This window comes from Gopherus flavomarginatus, chromosome 9 (assembly GCF_025201925.1).
Source record: "Gopherus flavomarginatus isolate rGopFla2 chromosome 9, rGopFla2.mat.asm, whole genome shotgun sequence".
In the NCBI taxonomy this organism is placed as follows: Eukaryota; Metazoa; Chordata; order Testudines; family Testudinidae; genus Gopherus; species Gopherus flavomarginatus.
In genome coordinates, this window is record NC_066625.1 from 34,441,163 (window position 1) to 34,458,628 (window position 17,466).

General features: G+C 64.2%; 1 protein-coding gene across 1 annotated transcript in view; it reads left to right on the forward strand.

Moving 5' to 3' along the window:
* Positions 1-17,466, forward strand: part of GLIS2 (GLIS family zinc finger 2) — a 33,797-nt gene that overhangs the window by 9,233 nt on the left and 7,098 nt on the right. The window contains exons 2-3 of the mRNA XM_050968293.1: positions 15,987-16,268; positions 16,899-17,071. Coding sequence (XP_050824250.1) covers positions 16,094-16,268; positions 16,899-17,071 — 348 coding nt within the window. The 5' untranslated portion in view covers positions 15,987-16,093. The remainder of the gene's footprint in view (positions 1-15,986; positions 16,269-16,898; positions 17,072-17,466) is intronic.

Here is a 17,466-nt window from a genome sequence, read left to right on the forward strand (position 1 = left end):
GTCCATCATAGGTGCTGGCCCCGCAGCTCCCCCACCCCATCAGAGAAGCAGGGGAAAGCGTTGGGGTAGACGGTTCCACTTCTATCCCGTTTCCAACATCCCTTTTCTCTCCCGGAGCAGCCTGCATATGAGAACACTGTGTTACCCAGCCACCCCCATCCTCCCCAGAACTCTGTCAGCTCCTGCCTGCGTGGGCTCCCCGGGTCAGGCTGATGTGTCACCATGAGACTAGGGGCACAGTGGCTCTGTCCCCAGCACTGCACAGGGGCTGGCATGTACAGCTGATGTATCCCACGCCTGGTGCCAGACCCCACCTCCCATTTCTGCGTCCACCTCCCCCCTCTCTGCGTCCGTTCCCCATCCCAGTGCCCTACCTGGCCAGCCCAGCAGGGCTGTGCAGCAGGTGCCCAGGCACAGCTGGTATGTGCAATCCAACCTGGAGCAGATGGGCTTGTGGCTCCGGGAGCAACTCTCAGTACCTAAGCACTAGGGGCCCGGGTCTCCCCTTTCATGGGGGTCCATGGAATGGGCATGGTTTTCAGCCTCATCTCCAGGGGAGTGGTTGCTGGGTTCCCCTTTGCTGCTGCCTGGGCTTTTGACTTGACCGGAGCATCGCCCGTCCATCCCCATCCACGCTGGCCTTGCCGTTAGCCTCCCTGCGGGCCATCGCAAGTGCTGCCAGGTGGCTGGAGCATTTCAGGGCCCATCGCTCTGCGTGTGTTTGTGGGGGTGGAGGCTGCTCTGGTGGGGCGCAGGGTTGGCCCTGGTCTTTGCCCCACTCTCTCTCCCCTGGATACATGGCAAAGTCAGTTCTTTCTCCAGCCAGCTACTTAGGAGGGAGCCTTGATTCCCTCCCCACTCACCTTACGGGGCTGCGGAGCGATTCCTTCCTGCCTTTGCCCTGGAGCATGAGGGTGGATTGGACCCTGCTTGGGCTCAGAAGAGCCTGCAGAGGCTCCTTGGGAATGGCTTGCCCTCCCTCTCTGAGCCCTGGCACGGCAGCGCAGATGAGGACAGTCCCTGTGTCTTTTGGCCCTTCCCTGTTTCTCCCTTGCTATTTCTGGCCGGCTTCACGATGCAGCTGCAGCTCCACAGACAGCTTGGGGCCGGCCGGCTCCCCGTTGGCAGGAGCCCAGGTGAAGCATTCAGGATGCTGCTAGTTTGTTCTAGACCCCTCCCGGGCCTAGCAGATTCTGCTGCAATGGCGCCTGGGCTGCCCCTGCCCTGGAAGAATGTCGGGCAGGGCTGGACGTGCTCTGGCTCTCCCGGGATATCTGAGAGTATCACGCCTGCAAAGCTGGCAAATGCTCTGCTGTGGGGCAGCCATGTTTGACCTTGAACTGAGGGCATGGATGCTCCCCCACCGTGGGTGCCAATGGCTCCCCCCACCTGCCATGCACCCGGCCTCTGAGCCCACAGCCAGGCACTGACTAACCTACACCGCCACCCAGGCCTCTTCCTGATGGGACCCAGCTGTGCCCTGAGTCTGCAGCAGCTAATGGCAGCACTTAAGGGCTGGCGCCACGCCCCCACCCCCACCCCAGCAGATTGTCTCCCCTGAGAGCAGACAGGTTTGGAGGCAGCTCGGCCTGCTGCTCATGCTTCCCATCTGAGCGGGCAGGGGGTCTGTCTGTCCCCTGCCTGGTGGTGGCGTCACTGCTGAGTGAGGGGTGAGGATGGGGAGTACACAGCCTGGGGCATTCCCAGGTGATCGAGACGGCATGCAGGATCATGTGTGTGTGTGCAGAGGGGCAGTGGAGATCCAGGCAGCGGGCAGGGAAATTGAGGCAGGCGCAGTGCTAGTGACAAGGCAGCCGAGGTGGGAAGAGAGCCCATCCAAGGTCATCTCTATTGATGCTATGCCACCGTTGCAGGCAGGGGCTCCCTGCCACACTGGTAGTGCGCTGGGGGCAGGAAGGTGGCACTGACCATCCCCTCACCAGGGCAGGTGGCAGCCACTCTCGCTGGCAATCCAGCAGAGACGTTGGGGCCCAGACGGCATTGCTCTGTCTTTAGGTCCTGCAAGAGATGGGCCCATGGTATGGGCCTGCTGCAGCTGCATGCCAGAGAGTGGGGAAGGTGCAATCGGCTGGGGTTTGTGGCAGAGCACCCCGTGATGCGCACGCAGACTTCACCGTGGGGCCAGCACGGGCTCTGTGGGTCAGTGGGAGCATGACACGAAGCTGGGGGCAGGCACGCTCGTAGGGGAAGCACTGGTTTTAACCTGCGGGGGGACCTGTGTACCGCCCCTGCGGAGGAGACGCTAGGCCGTCCTGGGAGGGGCAGGATGGCAGGAGATGGCTGTAGCATCCCAGGCTGGTGACTGGGATCTGCCTAGCAAAGGCCCCTGCCCTATGTCCCTGGGCCACCATGCCCCTGGGCCGCTGGACAGAAGTGAGTGGGTATGAAGGTGGCAGGGCACAGCCAGGCCCAGGAGAAGGCCAGTGGGGGTGAGAGTGCTCCCCGATCCCCCTCTTTTGCACCCACATTCCAGAGTAGGGTGCGAGGCCAGCAACTGCCTGGCTCAGTGGGCTCAGCCTGCGCTGGCTGGAGTGTTCTGGTAGCTCCCCCAATGCACTTTTAGGGGTTCCCCAAGGGTCCGCGGTGACTCCCTGGCACCTGTTCACAGAGGGAGTGAGCGCCGGCTGAGCCTACCAGGGGAAACTCCCCAGCTGCTGGCACCATGGGCGCTCTGCTTTGGGCTCAGGGGGCTCATATGGGGCTCTTTCCCAGGGTGGGCCAACAATGTACACAGCCCACCTGAGTGCCCCTCCCTTGTCTCCTGGACGTGCACACCCGCTCGCTGCACCCCACTTCTCCACTTTCCCCTCCGTTCAACATGCTCCTGAGCTGAGCAGAGATGTGAAGTTGATTAACAGAGCCCAAGATAAAGCTCCAGATGAAAGCAAGCGCACAGATTGCAGACTGGGTTCTGGGTCAAAGAAAAGCACTGGCCATAATGCAGCCTATGCTTGTTACCAGGTGACTTTCCTGGCAAAGTCAGGCCTTGCAGCGCCTGTCCAGTCCAGAGAGCCCGGATCCCTGCTTCATGAGCCCCCCACTGGCGGAGCGGCTCCTCCTGTGCCAGATAGCAGCTTGGGTGAGTTCTGCTGCCTTTACACAGTTCCAGGCCATTGGTTCTTAGCCCCCCTTAGAGAACCCTCCAAGGACTGGTTTGTCTTTGGGGAGGCTCAGGCGATGAGCTCATTTCCACCAAGATCCCCCATGTGACATCTCATTAGAACATTCCCTGGTGCTCGTGGGGTCATAGCTGGGCCCTGTGGTGAGGCCAGGCTGGGCTGCAAAGAGAGACTCTCGTTCCGTGGCATCTCTTGAAGCCCCTCTCTGTTCCCAGCCAGATCCCCCCTGCAGAGAGGGGTGCCCACTGCCCAGTGTGCTCCTGCCAGGGGGCATGGAGGAAACTGGCCAGCAAAACAGCCCTCAGTGCACTAGGAACCTGGTGATAACATCTGTCTCCATGGCCCGGCAAAACCAGAACTCTTGCTTATCTTCCATGCACCCAAGAGCAAGCAGCACCCAAGAGCCCTTTGACTACTCCCGGCCCCTCAGCTTGGGCAGCAGTGGAAGGCAACTGGCACGCTGGGGCTGTCCTTGCTCACTGGGCAAAGCGGTAGGGCTTTGTAGGACCCAGGAGCAGGCACGACCATGCTTTTACACCCCAGCTGTACACCAGCGCCTCCTAGTGCCACACAGGGGCTTCTGCACAACACTGGCTCCTGCGGAGAGCCTGTCTGCCAGCCCTGCGGCCCTTGGGTTTGCCTTGATGAATTGTACCGCGGTACTGGTCGGTCCCGCCTGACGGGGCGATCTGATGAGCTCCCAGTCCCTTGGGGCTGGAGCACAGGGAGCCCCTCCAAGCCCCGGTGTGGGCACTCCAAACCACAGGCTGCTTCTGAAAATGGTGCCCACCAGGCTAGCGATCCCTGGCCCCCATGCTCTGAGTTGTGTCCCGGAGGGATTCCTGGCTCATGTGTGCGTGATTCCCTCCTGCCACAGCCACAGCTCAATCTCCTTTGTTTCCTGGGGTGTGGCCTGTGCCCAGTGGGGAGCTCTTGTGCCATGGGAGGAGATTGGGACCCACACAGAGTCCTGTGCTGCGTGTGTGTGGGCAGGGTCCGATACTGCTCTCAGTGCCCCGTATGACACCTCTGTGTGGCTACAGCTGGCCTGCACCTAGGCCCATGTAATGGACACACCCGTCTTGGGACAAACCTGGGAACCGAGGCACTGCTGGCCTGGAGTGCCCAGAAAGCCACTTTTTGCAAGAGCTGGGGTGTTAGCTGGAGCATGCTGGCTCCTTAGCTTCCCTGTCACTGCCTGCCCTACACTGGGAAGATGAGTTGCTGTCTGCTGTTAAAACAGCTGCCCTGTCCAAGCCCAGAGGTGGCTGCATTTCAATAGGGGCTGAATTGATTTCTGTACAATCATGATTTTGCCCCAGTGCTTTGGGGAAGAACCCAGTGTGGCAGCTGAGCAGGATTCGGGTGATTAGAGGTGCTGCCAGGCTGCAGACGCTGATATCTGCCCTCCCCATCCCCTGTGCTGCCCTCAAAGCCTGCAATCCCCAGCCCTTGTAGACCACGTTATGGGTTCACAGGCATACAGCTGGGTGGCAGACTGAGCTTGCCAGAGCGCAGGCTCCTGTGAGTGGGTTTGGATCAGGGAGGATTCAGCGCCCGAGGCTTTTGGATGGAAGAGTGGTGATTTCCGGGGCAGCCCCTGCAGGTGACACCAACTTGCTGGGGGAGCGGGATGCCCATGTTTGGCACAGGGAAATGCCCCGCCCTCCTTCTCCACAGCCACTGGCGCTTTCCCCTGGAGCAGTGCTGTGATTTCCTGGGGATCACAGCAGCTTCCGCATGCTCCCTTGTCTTGGGGGGACCCCTGGAGAGAATCACAGTCTGTAGGGCCTCTGGAGAGCCTGCCAACCCAGGGCAGTGCTAGGCTCCATTGCCAACTACATGGAGGCTGTTGGGTGGCCCAACTGTCCTGACCCGGATCAGAACTGGCAGCCTCAGTCCCCCAGGGCTGGGCCGTCCAGCACCCAGCAGGCATTGGCATTTCAAAGCAGCCAGACGCAGGGTGTAAATGGCTCAGGGAGGGACCAGGACACGTGGGGGAAGGGACGTCTCTCCCCCAGGTGATTGAGCCACCTTAGCACCTGGACTGCCCTGCCCCTGCCACCTACCCTGTGCCCATGGACATGGCACGGCCAGACCAGCTTGTGCCATTGCCCCAATTTTACATGTCTGGCTCCCCATTTGTTACATCTGTCTGAAGGAGGGGTGTGGATCTCAGGACGCCTGAATCCAAAGCCACCTCTGGGTCTGGACTGGAGGGCAGCGGCAGATCTGGGAGCCCAGGGCTGGGCTAGTGGGGGGCTGTGGGTGAGGAGTGAGGGGCATTGGCACAGCTGGGTAGGGAAACCAGGGCTGAGCTAATGGTGGTTGTGGGTCAAGAGTGAGGGGCATCGGCAGCACCTAGCTGTGCTCTGCCCCGGGCCGTGCTCTGGGCCCCCCAGCCTGCCCCTGCTGCAGCAGGCATGGCAGGCCGCGATGTCTGGGGGGCAAGGCAGGGCGGCTCTTGCTGTTCCGGTTCCTCTGGATTCGAGGAAGGTTTGTTCCCAGGAATTTTGTGCTTCAGGGCCAGTTTGGTTTGGCAGCTGCTCGCTCACTCGGGAGTAGTTTCTTCCGCGGTTCGAAGCCCTTTCCCAGCCAGCGGGCCCCACCCATGCTGGCTCCCAGTAGCAGCTCAGGAATCTAGGATGAGGCCAGCCGGCTGGGGAGAATGGGTGGGGGAAGGCTGTCAGCTCCCCCTCCCCCTTGCCCTACGCCTTGCCCTGGCGTGCAGGCTCTGGGCCCCCGGCCAAACCCCTGGCCTTTGCTCAGGCCTCCTGTCAGCCTGCCCCTGCAGGGTGGAGCTGGGGCCCCATTCGGATGGGGCGGGAAAGCTGCCAATGCCTGGGCTGGGGGGAGTGAGTGGAGCAGCTGGGTCAGGTAGGGAGGGGCTGGGAGCGGGACCGGCCCTGGCAGCTACCTGGGTTCTGTTCCCCTCCTAGTCAGTTGCCCCCTGTCTGAAGGAGCTGCCCCCAGGGCATGGCCTGGTCTTCCCCAGTCCCAGGTAGCCTGTGCTCTCAGCAGCACCCCTTGCTGGCTCCATGAAGCTGGGAGCAGATTGGGGTGGGTGGGAAGGGTAGACAGGGTGTGTGTGGAGGGCAGCAGGTGTCCAGCTCACAGCTGGCCTATCCCATCATTGGTGCTGCATGCACTGAGTTCCTAGCAGCCTTTTGTGTGATTCCCACCCTGGGGCAACCCCGGTCCCTGGGCCGGCTGCTTCCTGTTCACAGCGGGTTCAAGCCGCTTACCCTCGCAGGGGATGGGCTCCAGGCTCTGATAGGCCTTGGCTGTCCCCACCTCAGAGCCCCCTGCTCCCGCTGGCTCTGGGCTGGCACCAGGGGCGGCTCTAGGTATTTTGCCGCCCCAAGCACGGCGGCAGGCTGCCTTTGGCGGCGTGCCTGCGGGAGGTCCCCGGTCCCGCGGATTTGGCGGCAGCCTGCGGGAGGTCTGCCAAAGCCGCGGGACCAGCAGACCCTCCGCAGGCATGCCACCAAAGGCAACCTGGCTGCTGCCATTGCGGTGACTGGCAGAGCGCCCCCCATGGCTTGCTGCCCCAGGCACGCGCTTGGCGTGCTGGTGCCTGGAGCCGCCCCTGGCTGGCACCAAAGCTGTGCCACCAGAGGCTGATGCGGCAACACGAGGGGTGCGGCCCCACCCCATTTGATACCTGCTGGGCATGGTGGAGCCCAGCACTGGGATTCCCTGTGCCATCGGCCTGTCTGGCCGGCATGCGGCCCTTGGGGGTCCTTCAGGCATGGGTGCTGGGGGCAGGCTGGGCATTGCCAGTCCTGCCCCTGCTGCCTCCCCGGGGCTGGCAGCAGGGTCCCACCTGTCCATGGGGCTCAAGCCAGGCTCTAAAGGCAGGCTGACCTCACTCTGCCCTGCGCTGCCATCACCCTGTCCTCGCTGTGCCCTGCCTTTACTCTCCCCTCGCCCTGCCCTCACCCTGTCCTACTCACTGTGCTGGGGCCTGACCCAGGAACCTCTGAGCATGAGGGAAATGCAGCCAGTGCCCTGGGGACCACACTGGGGCACTGCGGGAAAGTGGCTGCTGGGCCCCTTGGCAGAATGCGAGAGAGAGTGTGTGTGTGTGTGTGTGTGTGTGTGTGGAGGAGTGAGGCCATGTGCAGGATGGGGGTGTGAGGCTGTGGGGGTTCTGGGGTTGCAAGGTGTGAGTGAGGGGCTGTGATCCTGGGGGCTGACTGTGCCCTGAGCAGGAATGGCTCTGTTTTTTGCTGCCCCAAGCACGGCAGGCAGGCGGCTTTCAGCAGCACGCCTGCAGGAGGTCCACTGGTTACGCGGACTCGGTGGCTTGCCTGTGGGAGGTCCGCCGGTGCTGTGCCATCAGCATTCCCACCTCCAAATTGCCACCGAAACTGCGGGACTGGCAGACCTCCCACAGGCATGCCACTGAAAGCCGCCTGCCTGCCACCCTCACAGCGACTGTCAAGCCGCTCCCCGTGGCTTGCTGCCCTAGGCACGCGCTTGCTCCGCTGGTGCTTGGAGCCGCCCCTGGCCCTGAGCCAGGCCCCAGGCCCTTGGCACGGTGTCAGGTCTGCCACGCCAAGCTCAGCAGGAAGCATCTGAATCTGGGCTGTGAAGTTGGGGGGTGGAGGTGGGGATGCGGGTGGGGATTCCACCTGCCCCGGCCCCGTGTGCCTGCTGGGTGACCACCGCCACGGCCCCAGAAAACTGGACATTCCCGTGGCGTGACCCTAGCCCCACCGGCATGACCTCTGGCAGTGTGACCCCACCACTGTGTGTGCAAGGTCATACCTGCGGGGGTGGGGCAGGGCATTCTCCAAAGTGACGCCCTCCGCTCATGACAGTGGGCAGACCACATCGGGTTTTGTCTCAGTCCTGGGCAGGGGACAAACCGCAGACAATGTGGGCTGTCTGCCTACACCCTGCCACCCCTGAGCCTGGGCCTGGGTTCTCCTGCCTCACCCAGGGCATCACTCCAGGTGGGCAGGGTGTGGCCTGTGGGCAGGGTGCGGCCTGTAGGCTGAGGACCCCCCTGGGGAATAGAACCAGCAGTTAACCGCTTGCTGCACTTTCTGAGGCTGGGCAGTTCTTGCGGGGGTGGGAGGTGACTCTTTGTGGAGTGGGGGACTATAGTGGGCGTGGCCTCAGGGGATGGGGCCTAGCCGGGATGGTACCAGTGGGGGGCGGGGCCTGTCAGGGACATTACAGATGTGGTGTCGGAAGGCAGCGTGTGTTGGGGACAGTACTGGTGTGGTCTCAGGGGCGGGGCCAGTGTAGTCTTGGGGGCGGGGCCTGTTGTGGACAGTTCAGGCATGGTTTCAAGGGCAGTCATGTCTGGGACAGTACAGGTATGGTCTGGGGGGTAGGGCCTTTGAGGACAGTACCGGAGTGGTCTTGGGGGGCAAGCCTTGTCAGACCTACAGGAGGGGCCTTAGGGGCGGAGCCTTGGGCAGTACAGATATGTTCTTGGGGCGGGGCCTACCAGGGGCAGTACCAGCATGGTCTCAGGGGGCGGGGCCTGTCAGTGACAGTACCAGGGTGGTCTAGGGGGCAGAGCCTGTAGGGGACAGTACTGGTGTGGTCTAGGGGCTCAGACCTGTTGAGGACAGTGCAGGCATGGTCTTGGGGGCGGGGCCTGTCAGGGACAGTACGAGTGTGAGGTGCCCTCATGTGGCAAGGCTGAGGTTAGAGCGTTGTGGCCAAGCTTAAACAGGGGCCCACATTGGCCCCATCTCTCCACCCCCATTGCGATGAGCTCTGTGGTGTGCGGGCGCCTGGCCCTGGGCACATGGGAGGGGAGCTCCCCCTGCTGAGGGGGCAGCGTGGGGTCTCCCGCTGCTCTCCCGGCCCCCACTGACCAGCCCTGTTTCCTCTCCCCACCCCCAGTCTACCTGGGAGCAGCTGTGGGAGCTGTCAGGTTCCTGTCAGGGAGGGTGACTTCCTGCCTGAGTGGGTGACCTCCTCCCAGGCCTCTCCCCCCAGCACCCTTCCCCCAAGGGCGGATGTTGGTGAGGCTCCTGCCCTCTCCCTGGCCCTCTTCTCTTCTCTTCTCCTGCCTCCTTCGGCTCTCCCCCGCCCCATCCCTGCGGTGAGGCAGAATGACAGGCAGGCAGCAGAGGATCTCGCAGATGGGTGGGCGGACAGATGGACAGGCAAGTGCATGGGTGGATGGACAGACTAGCAGGTGGGCAGATGGATAGGCCATCACAAAGTGGGAATATTTTGATGAGGCCGGATTGTGCCTCAGTTTCTCCTATATGTGGCATCGTTGCCTTGGGGGTGGCAGAAGGCTGATTGCTCTCAGGGCAGGTGAAGAGACATAGCATGGGCGTCGCCTGGCTGTCTGGGTCTTGGTCCCCATATCAGTGGAGCCTCTGACCAGACAATGGCAGATCCCATTGCCTGCACATTGATGCCTGGCAAGCAGGGACTCCGCCTTTCCGCAGGGGATCAAGGAGCATCGTGGGGAACAAAGCACTGGGGGCAGGGGGGAAGCTAAGTGCTGGCTGCCGGAGGGAGTTGGGCTTCTTCACCCCCAGCATTTCCTTTGGCTCCCTGTGGGGGAGGAGTAATGCTGTCAGTGGGAGGTCCCCCAGTGCTCTCAGTGGAGCCTCTGGGTGCTGAGTGCTTTTGGAAGTCTGGCCCAAAGAGACTTGCCAGGAGTCCCAGAGCAGGTGGTGAGGTTGGGGCATGATCAGCTGAGTCCCCACCCCCCACGACTTCACCAAAAGCCCACTCTGCCCTTGGGATACCACACCACAACCCCTGCCCCCCACTCCCCTGCCGTGGTGGGGCAGTGGGGAGGGCACGTGTGTGTGCTGGGCACTGTGGGAAGGGAGGTGTGTGTGTGTGCAGGGGGATGGGGGAAGGGAGGGTTGTGTGCAGGGAATGGGGAGGGGTGTTCACAGGGGATTGGGGAGGGGAGAGGTGTGTGTGTGCAGGGGAAGGGAAGGGGTGTGCACAGGGGAAGAGGATGGGGAAGGGGTGTATGCAGGGGGCTGGGGAGGGGGTGTGCAGGCGATTGATGGAAGGGAGGGGGCGTGTGCAGGGGAGAGGGGTGTGTGTGTGTTCAGTGGGTGGGGGAGGGGAGGGGTATGTACAGGGTATGGGAAGGGGAGCTGTGTGCACAGTGACAAAGGTGGAGGAGGGGTGTGTGCAGGGGGTTGGGGGCAGGGGTGTGTGTGCAAGGGAGAGGTGTGTGTGTGTGTTCAGTGGATGGGGGAGGGGTGTGTACAGGAGATGGGAAGGGGAGGGGTGTGCACAGGGGAATGGGAGTGGGGGAGGGGTGTGTGCAGGGGGTTGGGGAGGGGAGGGATGTGTGCGCAAGGGAGTGGGATGGGGAGGGTTTGTTCAGTGGATGGGGGAGGGATGTGCACAGGGGAATGGAAGTGGGGAAGGGCTGTGTGCAGGGGGTTGAGGACTGGAGGAGTGTGCGCAGGGGAAGGGGCGGGGTGGGGGTGTTCAGTGGATGGGGGAAAGGAGGGGTGTGTTTGCAGGGGATGGGGAGGGGAGGTGGTGTGAGGGGACAGGAGCGCTTTGCATGCAGGTTTGGAACACTGGGTGTGGGGGTGCTGGCTGGCGGGGGCGGGGCACTGGAGCTGGCTGGTGTGTGTAGCAACAAGCCCCCAGCCCAGTCCCCTGCCCTTATTCTGGCACCTCCTGCTGGCCCAAAGGCCCAGGTCAGTGCAGCGTGCCTGGCTCCTTCACCCTGCCCAGCATCTCTGCGGGAGCTGGAAGGACCTGGGAGGAGAGGCTGGGCCAGGCTCCGTGGCCCTGCTGAGCCTGCCAGTGCGGGGCCAGTTGGTGCCACTGGGCTTGGCCTGCCCCGCTGACACATCGCTCAGGGGTCCTGCCTTCTCTGTGAGTTCACCCTGCCTGTTGCCAGCCCAGCCAGCTGCCCTCAGCCCTGCCCCACACCCCATGCAACAGCCCTGGCCCTATGGGCACAGGCTCCATCACCCTGGCTGGAAGACAGGGGTCTGGGGGGGGCTGTGTCTCCCCCTTGCTGCCCCTGCTCAGCCTGGCACTCGGCCCCCGCCCCTGGCCTGTCCTCACCCCCTACGCAGGGCTGGGAGGCGCTTTGCATTCCAGAGTGTCTGAGCCTGGCCTGGCCGGATGCCAGCATGGGGGGGGTGCCTGAGCGCGGGGTAGGGACAGGCCTGCTCGAGCCAGGCAGAGAAAGGGAACAGGTGCCACACGGGCACGGCTGGCAGGAGCTCTGGCCCGGGTGGGGGAGAAGGAGGCTGAGGGGGGGAGAGTACGTGCAGGGGGGAGCAAGGGCTGGCCCCAGCTCTGCGGAAGTCTCTGCTTCCTGCTTGCCAGCCCCGGGCTCGCTGGAGAGGAAAGAGCCCCCCATTCATGCGCCAGGCACTGGGCTGCAGCTGCAGACACAGGCGGGGTGGGGGGCTGGCGCGGAGCCCGCCAGAGGGTCAGGAGCAGAACGAGAACAAATCCGGCCTACCGCCAAGGGCACTGCAGGGAGTGCCCCCCAGTGCCATGCTGGCAGGGCTTGGCACAGAGCCCAGGCCAGCAACACCCACCCTCCAGGGGGGCAGTGCCTACTGAGAGAGAGCCCGGCTTGAGGGAACAGCACAGGGCCTGTGTGTGGCTGGGGGGGGGGGGAACTGCTTGAACCTGTAGAAAGCGGGGGATGCCCTAGGATATTTCTGCCCTTGGGGTCCCTGGGGGTGCAGGATGGAACCCCCTGGGGTGTCAGTGCTGGGGGATGGAACAGGGTGTCAGTGCCAGAGTGGGGGATGTAGCCCTCCCAGATGTCAGTGCCGGAGGCCCGAAGCTGGCTGTGCTCTGGTTTGCAGGGGCCTGGTGGTGGTCGTGGGGGCAGTCCCAGGATGTCTGTCTCCTGCAGTGGGAGTGCTCTGATGCTGGCACTGGCCCGTCCCTCCAGCCCTGCGTTGGCGGGGAGCGGGGACTGCAGAGGTTAAGCCTGGTGTGGGAATGTCTTGGACCCGAGACTAGGGCCCCTGTGGTCCTGGGGGCCCCACAGGGGGGAGTGACCAGGCCATGTGGGCCTGTGCCAGGCTATGCTGAGTGCAGGGATGTGCTGGGAGCTGGGAACATTGCGCCTGCCCCTCCTCCCTGCTGCCTCTCTGCTGTGCCCAGCAAGTGTATCTGCCCTGCGCTCCGCCACCCTCTGCCCAGCCCAAGCACTGATATCCCAGCCTGACCCCAGGCTGGCTCTGTGGCCCCCTCCTCATGCCTGGCTCAGGGCCTGGCAGTCCGGGCCTGGTTTGGGTTGCAGTGAGGAGGTGGTGGTAGGGGGCTCCCAAGGGAGGGTGCTAGTGAGCCCTAGGCTCTAGGAGGAGCTGGCTGAGATCACAGCTGAGACGAGCACCTTGTTCTCAGCCAGCTGCAAAACAGACCCTTCTCCAAAGCCAATGTGGGCACCTTGCTCTGCACAGGGGGAGGCAGGAGGGGGGGCAGGGCTGGGAGGGGAGGTGCCAGGGCTGAGACAGCAGGGGCTGTGGGTTGGGACTGAGGAGCACCAGCAGAGCTGGGGTGGGGGCAGGTGTAGCAGGCCTGGTTTGTACACAGCCCCCTGCATTGTCCAGTCCCTGCTGGAAGGGGCTGAGTGCGTCTGCTGGGGGTGTGTGTGATGTGGGTCTGGATGGTTGTGGAGGGGTGCTGCAGGGCTGGCCCAGTGGTTGCAGCAGGGATGAACTGAGGCAGCTGGAGAGGCAGTGTGTGCTGCAGAGCCGGGAGAGCTGGCTGCGGGCACCGTTGGGCTGGGGCAGGGCCGGGTGCGGGCACCATGGGGCTGGGGGGATGGGTGTGGGCACTGTGGGGCTGGGGGGCCTGTGGCACATTCCCTGCTGTCCTGCTGCAGGCAGTGCAGGGTGTGGGGCTGCTCACTCCCAGAAGGGGGTCTGCAGCGCCGAGCGCATCCCATGCAGAGGGAGGTGAAGGAGGTGGGGGCTGAGCATCTCGCTCTCGGGTCTGCTGGCGTTGGCAGAAGCCGGGGCAGTGCAGGACGAGAGGCCCCTGGACTGGGTGGTGGGCGCCTGTCCGTGATGCCCCTGCTCTCACAGGTGGTGGGTGGCAGATGGGTGATGCTCTTCCCCCGCCAAGGAAAGGTACCTGGGCCCCTGCCTGAGGTGCTCAGCAGAGCCCCTTCCTGCACAGCCCCCGCCTGGGCAGGGCCAGCCGCGGAGCTGCCTGGGGTCTCACTGCAGCACAGACACCTCTGGGATCAGGCTGTGTGGGGTGCTGGGGGCTCTCTGAGCACTGCCACCTCCTCATCACTGTCCTCTTGGCCAGGTGGGGAAACTGAGTCACAGGGCGAGGTGGAACATGCAGGGGCGTGCCAGGGCACGATGCCACGGCAGAAGCAGGCAGGAAATGAGCCAGGCCTGGCGTCCACGGAGGAGCCCGGGATGGCAGTGCAGGGCCCGCCTGGCCGGGCTCACAAGGAACCAGCTAGCAGACGGCTGGCAGCCTGCCAGGTCCCCTCCCCTGCCCCAGGGAGAGGCCCTGGGCAGGGCAGGGCAGTCCAAGGAGGGAGGCCGTGAATGCAGCTGGAGCCTTCCCAGGCTCTGAACTGCCGAAGATAAATATTTACTTCCTTCCTCCCCCTTCCCTGTGCCCGGTGCAGCCAGACAGGGGGCCTCAGGCCAGCTGGACGGGGGTGGGTTGGGTGCCCCTCCCTGCCCACCCCAGCGGGGCTGCTCCCAGCCAGGAGCAGGGAGCGCCCAGCAGCCCTTTGGGGGCTGTCAAGGATTGGGGGCGGGGAAGGGGCACAGTCTGCTGGCTGGGCTCTGGGCTGATCCAAAGCTGCCAAGTAGGAAGGGGCGGAGGGCCCTCGGGCACTGGCTGCCGGACCCCAGCCAGGCCCTGGGGTGCCGAGGCTCGGCGCAAACCTCATGGTGCCCAGCAGGGCCAGCCTGGCCTGAGCTGAGTGGCTCTGGGCTGGCAGGCAAGGGGCAGAGTGAGACTGGCTGTGAAGTGGGCACCTCTCATGTATGGGAGCCTAATGCTGGGGACAGTGCCCCCCTGGTCTGGGTCTGCCCATCCCCCTTCCCTAACCACCCCCAACCCTTCAACCTAGCAGTGCATCTGGCCCCGTGCTGCCCCCCGCACACCCCTCAGCCCCATTCTGCCCCTCACTCCCCAGTCCTGTGCGGTTCCCCCACACTCCTCAGCCCCATACTGCCCCCCCACTACCTACTCCTGTGCAGCTCCTCTGGCCCCAGGCTGCCTCCCACACTGCCTGGCCCCCTGCTGCCCCCCACCCCTGTTCTCCCCCCCCCCACACGCTCTCTGTCCCCCTGCTGCCCCCCAAACCTGCCAAGCTGAATCCCCATCTGGCTCCAGCAGCTTCGGGCTGCTGGTGATGGGGAGGCGCCTGCAGCCCCCTGCTCTGGGCTCCCCACATGGCTGGCACAGACCTGGTTCAAACTCCCTGGCCTTCCCTGCCCAGAGCCCTAGGCTGAGGGAGTTTGTCCCCCCAGAGCAGGCTGAGCTCCCGGTTTGCAAGCTCCATGATGTGTCATAATCTCCCCGTGGATGGCAGGAGCAGCAAGGCCCAGGGCAGGCTCCCTCCCCAGCTGTCAGAGCTTTGCCTGCCCCAGCATGACCCCGCTGAGGATCTCAAAGCACCTGAAAACCCCAGGGGGCTGTGGGTTGGGAGTGAGGGGCACCAGCAGAGCGGGGTTGGATGCTTGCCCAGAGCCCCTCCACACTGGGCCTGGCTTTGCCCTGGCGTCTGTGAGCGCCGCATAGGCCTGAGTAAGCGTGTAAAGCAGAAGGGCCAGCATGTGCTGGGCCCCACCCTGGCCTGGGCCCCACCCTGCAGAGCCCTGCGGCTCCTGGCGCTGCCCCCTGAGTTGTGGCTGCTGCAGGCAGAGGGGAAACAGCTGCTTGTAATTCCAGACGGGTCACTGTGCTGGGGGGGGCTGCAGCCCGGCTCTGGACCAGCTCAGCCAGTTCTGCTGGCTGCCTCTGGCCCCATCTGCCCCTCCCCGCCTGGCAGGCTGGGCGAGGCAGGTGGTCACTGAACCCAGCCCCTGCCTGATGGCTCCTCACTGATCCTAGGACCCGCCCCCCAGCTGGCTCCGTGGGAGCGGGCATGGAGCTCCATGGAAAATGTGGGGCTGAGTTCTGAGCCAGGCCAGGGGAGGAGCAGGAGCTGGGACTCTCCAGCGCAGCCAGGGTAGTGAGAGGCTGCCAGGATCTGCCCTCGGGGGTGCTTCTGGGGGTGGCACTGGGCACTGTGCAGGGGACGGAGCTGGATGGGATGGGTGGCAGGGGCAGTATCGTGGCACCTACTGCATCTGCCTTTCAGCTCTGGAGGTCTGGCAAAAATGGGGTTCAGGGGGCCCCAGGATTCAGCCAGCAGGGGGCTACAGGTCAAGAGTGAGAGGCACCAGCAGAGCTGGGTGTGTGTGTGTGTGGGGGGGAGCCCTGCCCACAGTGTCCTTTTGTACACAGATCTGTTCCTTCTCCAGGATCTGTCCTTGCATTTCCCAGCCCCCTGTTAAGAGCAGACCTGATGGCAGGTTGGAGGGGGATCCTGGTGGCGGGATTTGTGGCTCTTGGCAGCAGGTTGGGGCAGGGATGCTGGAACAATTTGTACAGTGGGGGTGCTGAGAGCCATTGAACCAAACTGTAAACCCCGTGTATGATGGAAACCACTTTAAGCTGTGGTGGGCTCCTGATGGCAGGTTTGGGGGGGGGGCTTCTGGCAGCAGGTGGGGGAGGCACCTGGTGGCAGGTTTTGGAGCTCCTGGTCCCGATCCTGTGGCTGCTGGGACCGGCTGCGTGCAGGGTGGGGGTGCGTGAGTGGCCATGTGTGGGTCCTAGAGGGTGGCACAACCCAATTCACCTCCCTGTCTCTCTGCTCCCATGCAGGTTGCCAGGGCACCCTGCCTCTGCCCCCAGGCTGCAGGGGGAGCAGGCCCCAGAGGACGCCATCTGCTCCCTGCTGGAGGACGCTGCTGGTGGCCACACCGGGCACCATGCACTCCCTGGACGAGCCCCTCGACCTCAAGATCAGCATCTCCAAGCTGCGGGCGGCGCGGGAGAAGCGGACGCTGGGCAGCACCAAGCACCGGGCCTTGCACCGCGAGCTCAGGAGCCAGGATGATGGTGCCACGGCGATGGGCCCCGGCTCGCCTGGCTCCCCGCTGGCCGGTGAGAGGGGAAGGGGCCTCTAGGGCACCACCCGGGGGGACCGCCTTCCTGCACCCTCTGGTACGGACACCAGGGGGTGCCACCAGGGCCGGCTCCAGCTTTTTTGCAGCCCCAATCAGCGAAGCCAATAAATAAATAAATATATGGGAAAAGCCGCGATCGGCTGCACTTCGGCAGCAGCTCTACCGCGCTGCTTCATTTTTTGGCGGCAATTCGGCAGTGGGTTCTTCCCTCCGAGAGGGACTGAGGGACCTGCCGCCAAAGGCCTGGACGTGCCGTGCCTTTCCATTGGCCATCCCAGGCACCTGCTTCCTTTGCTGGTGTCTGGAGCCAGCCCTGGGCGCCACTTGTGTGCAGTCTTCTCAGGGTGGGTCCGGTGGTGAGAGAGCCTTGGGGCACACTCTGCCCCCTGCTGGCCACCTGCCCCTGGGGCTGGGCCCACACGACTGGGGTCCCCCAGGTCGTGCTGGGATCCCTTGGGGCAGGCCATGAGCTGTGGAGCTGAGCACAGGGAGTGAGGAAGAGGGGGATTGCTGCTGCGCCCTGCCACAGAGGTGGCTGCATTGCAGTGGTGGGGAAAAGTGCTAGGGGTGGGAATCGCTGCTCACCCGCTGGCTTTGTGCCCCCCAGGCCCCCTGCTGCCCTCCAAGTACCACGACAAACGGGACGCTCGCTTCTCCTCGACGCCCCTGCTGGACCTCAGCCTGTCGCCCCCGTCCGGCCCGGACTCCCCTGGTGGCAGCACCTCGCTGTCCCCTGAGCGGCAGGGCAGCGGGGACCTGCCCATGGCCCCCACCCCCCATGTAAGTGATGGGCTACGGCAGGGCAGGGGCTGGGGCAGACAGAGGAGCTGCTGGAAAGGGGGCTGGGGGCTCAGCAGGAAGAACCTTTTCCAGCTGGCTGCTCCTCTGCCCACGGCAGCCCCACATCTAAGGCCCTGGGCCCCGCTGGGCTGGGCTGGGCTGAGCCGGGCCGCCAGGGAAGGGAGAAGGAGAGGGGTGGGCTGGTGTGGGGTAAGGGGGAAGAGGGGTGGGTTGGGGCGGGAGGAAGGGAGTGGGATGGGCTAAGGCAGGGAGGGTGGGGGAGAGGGAGGGCTGAGGTGGGGGAGGAGAGGGAGAGGGATGGGCTGGGGTGGGGGAGGAGAGGGAGAGTGATGGGCTGGGGTGGGGAGGGAGGGGGAGAGGAATGGGCTGGGGTC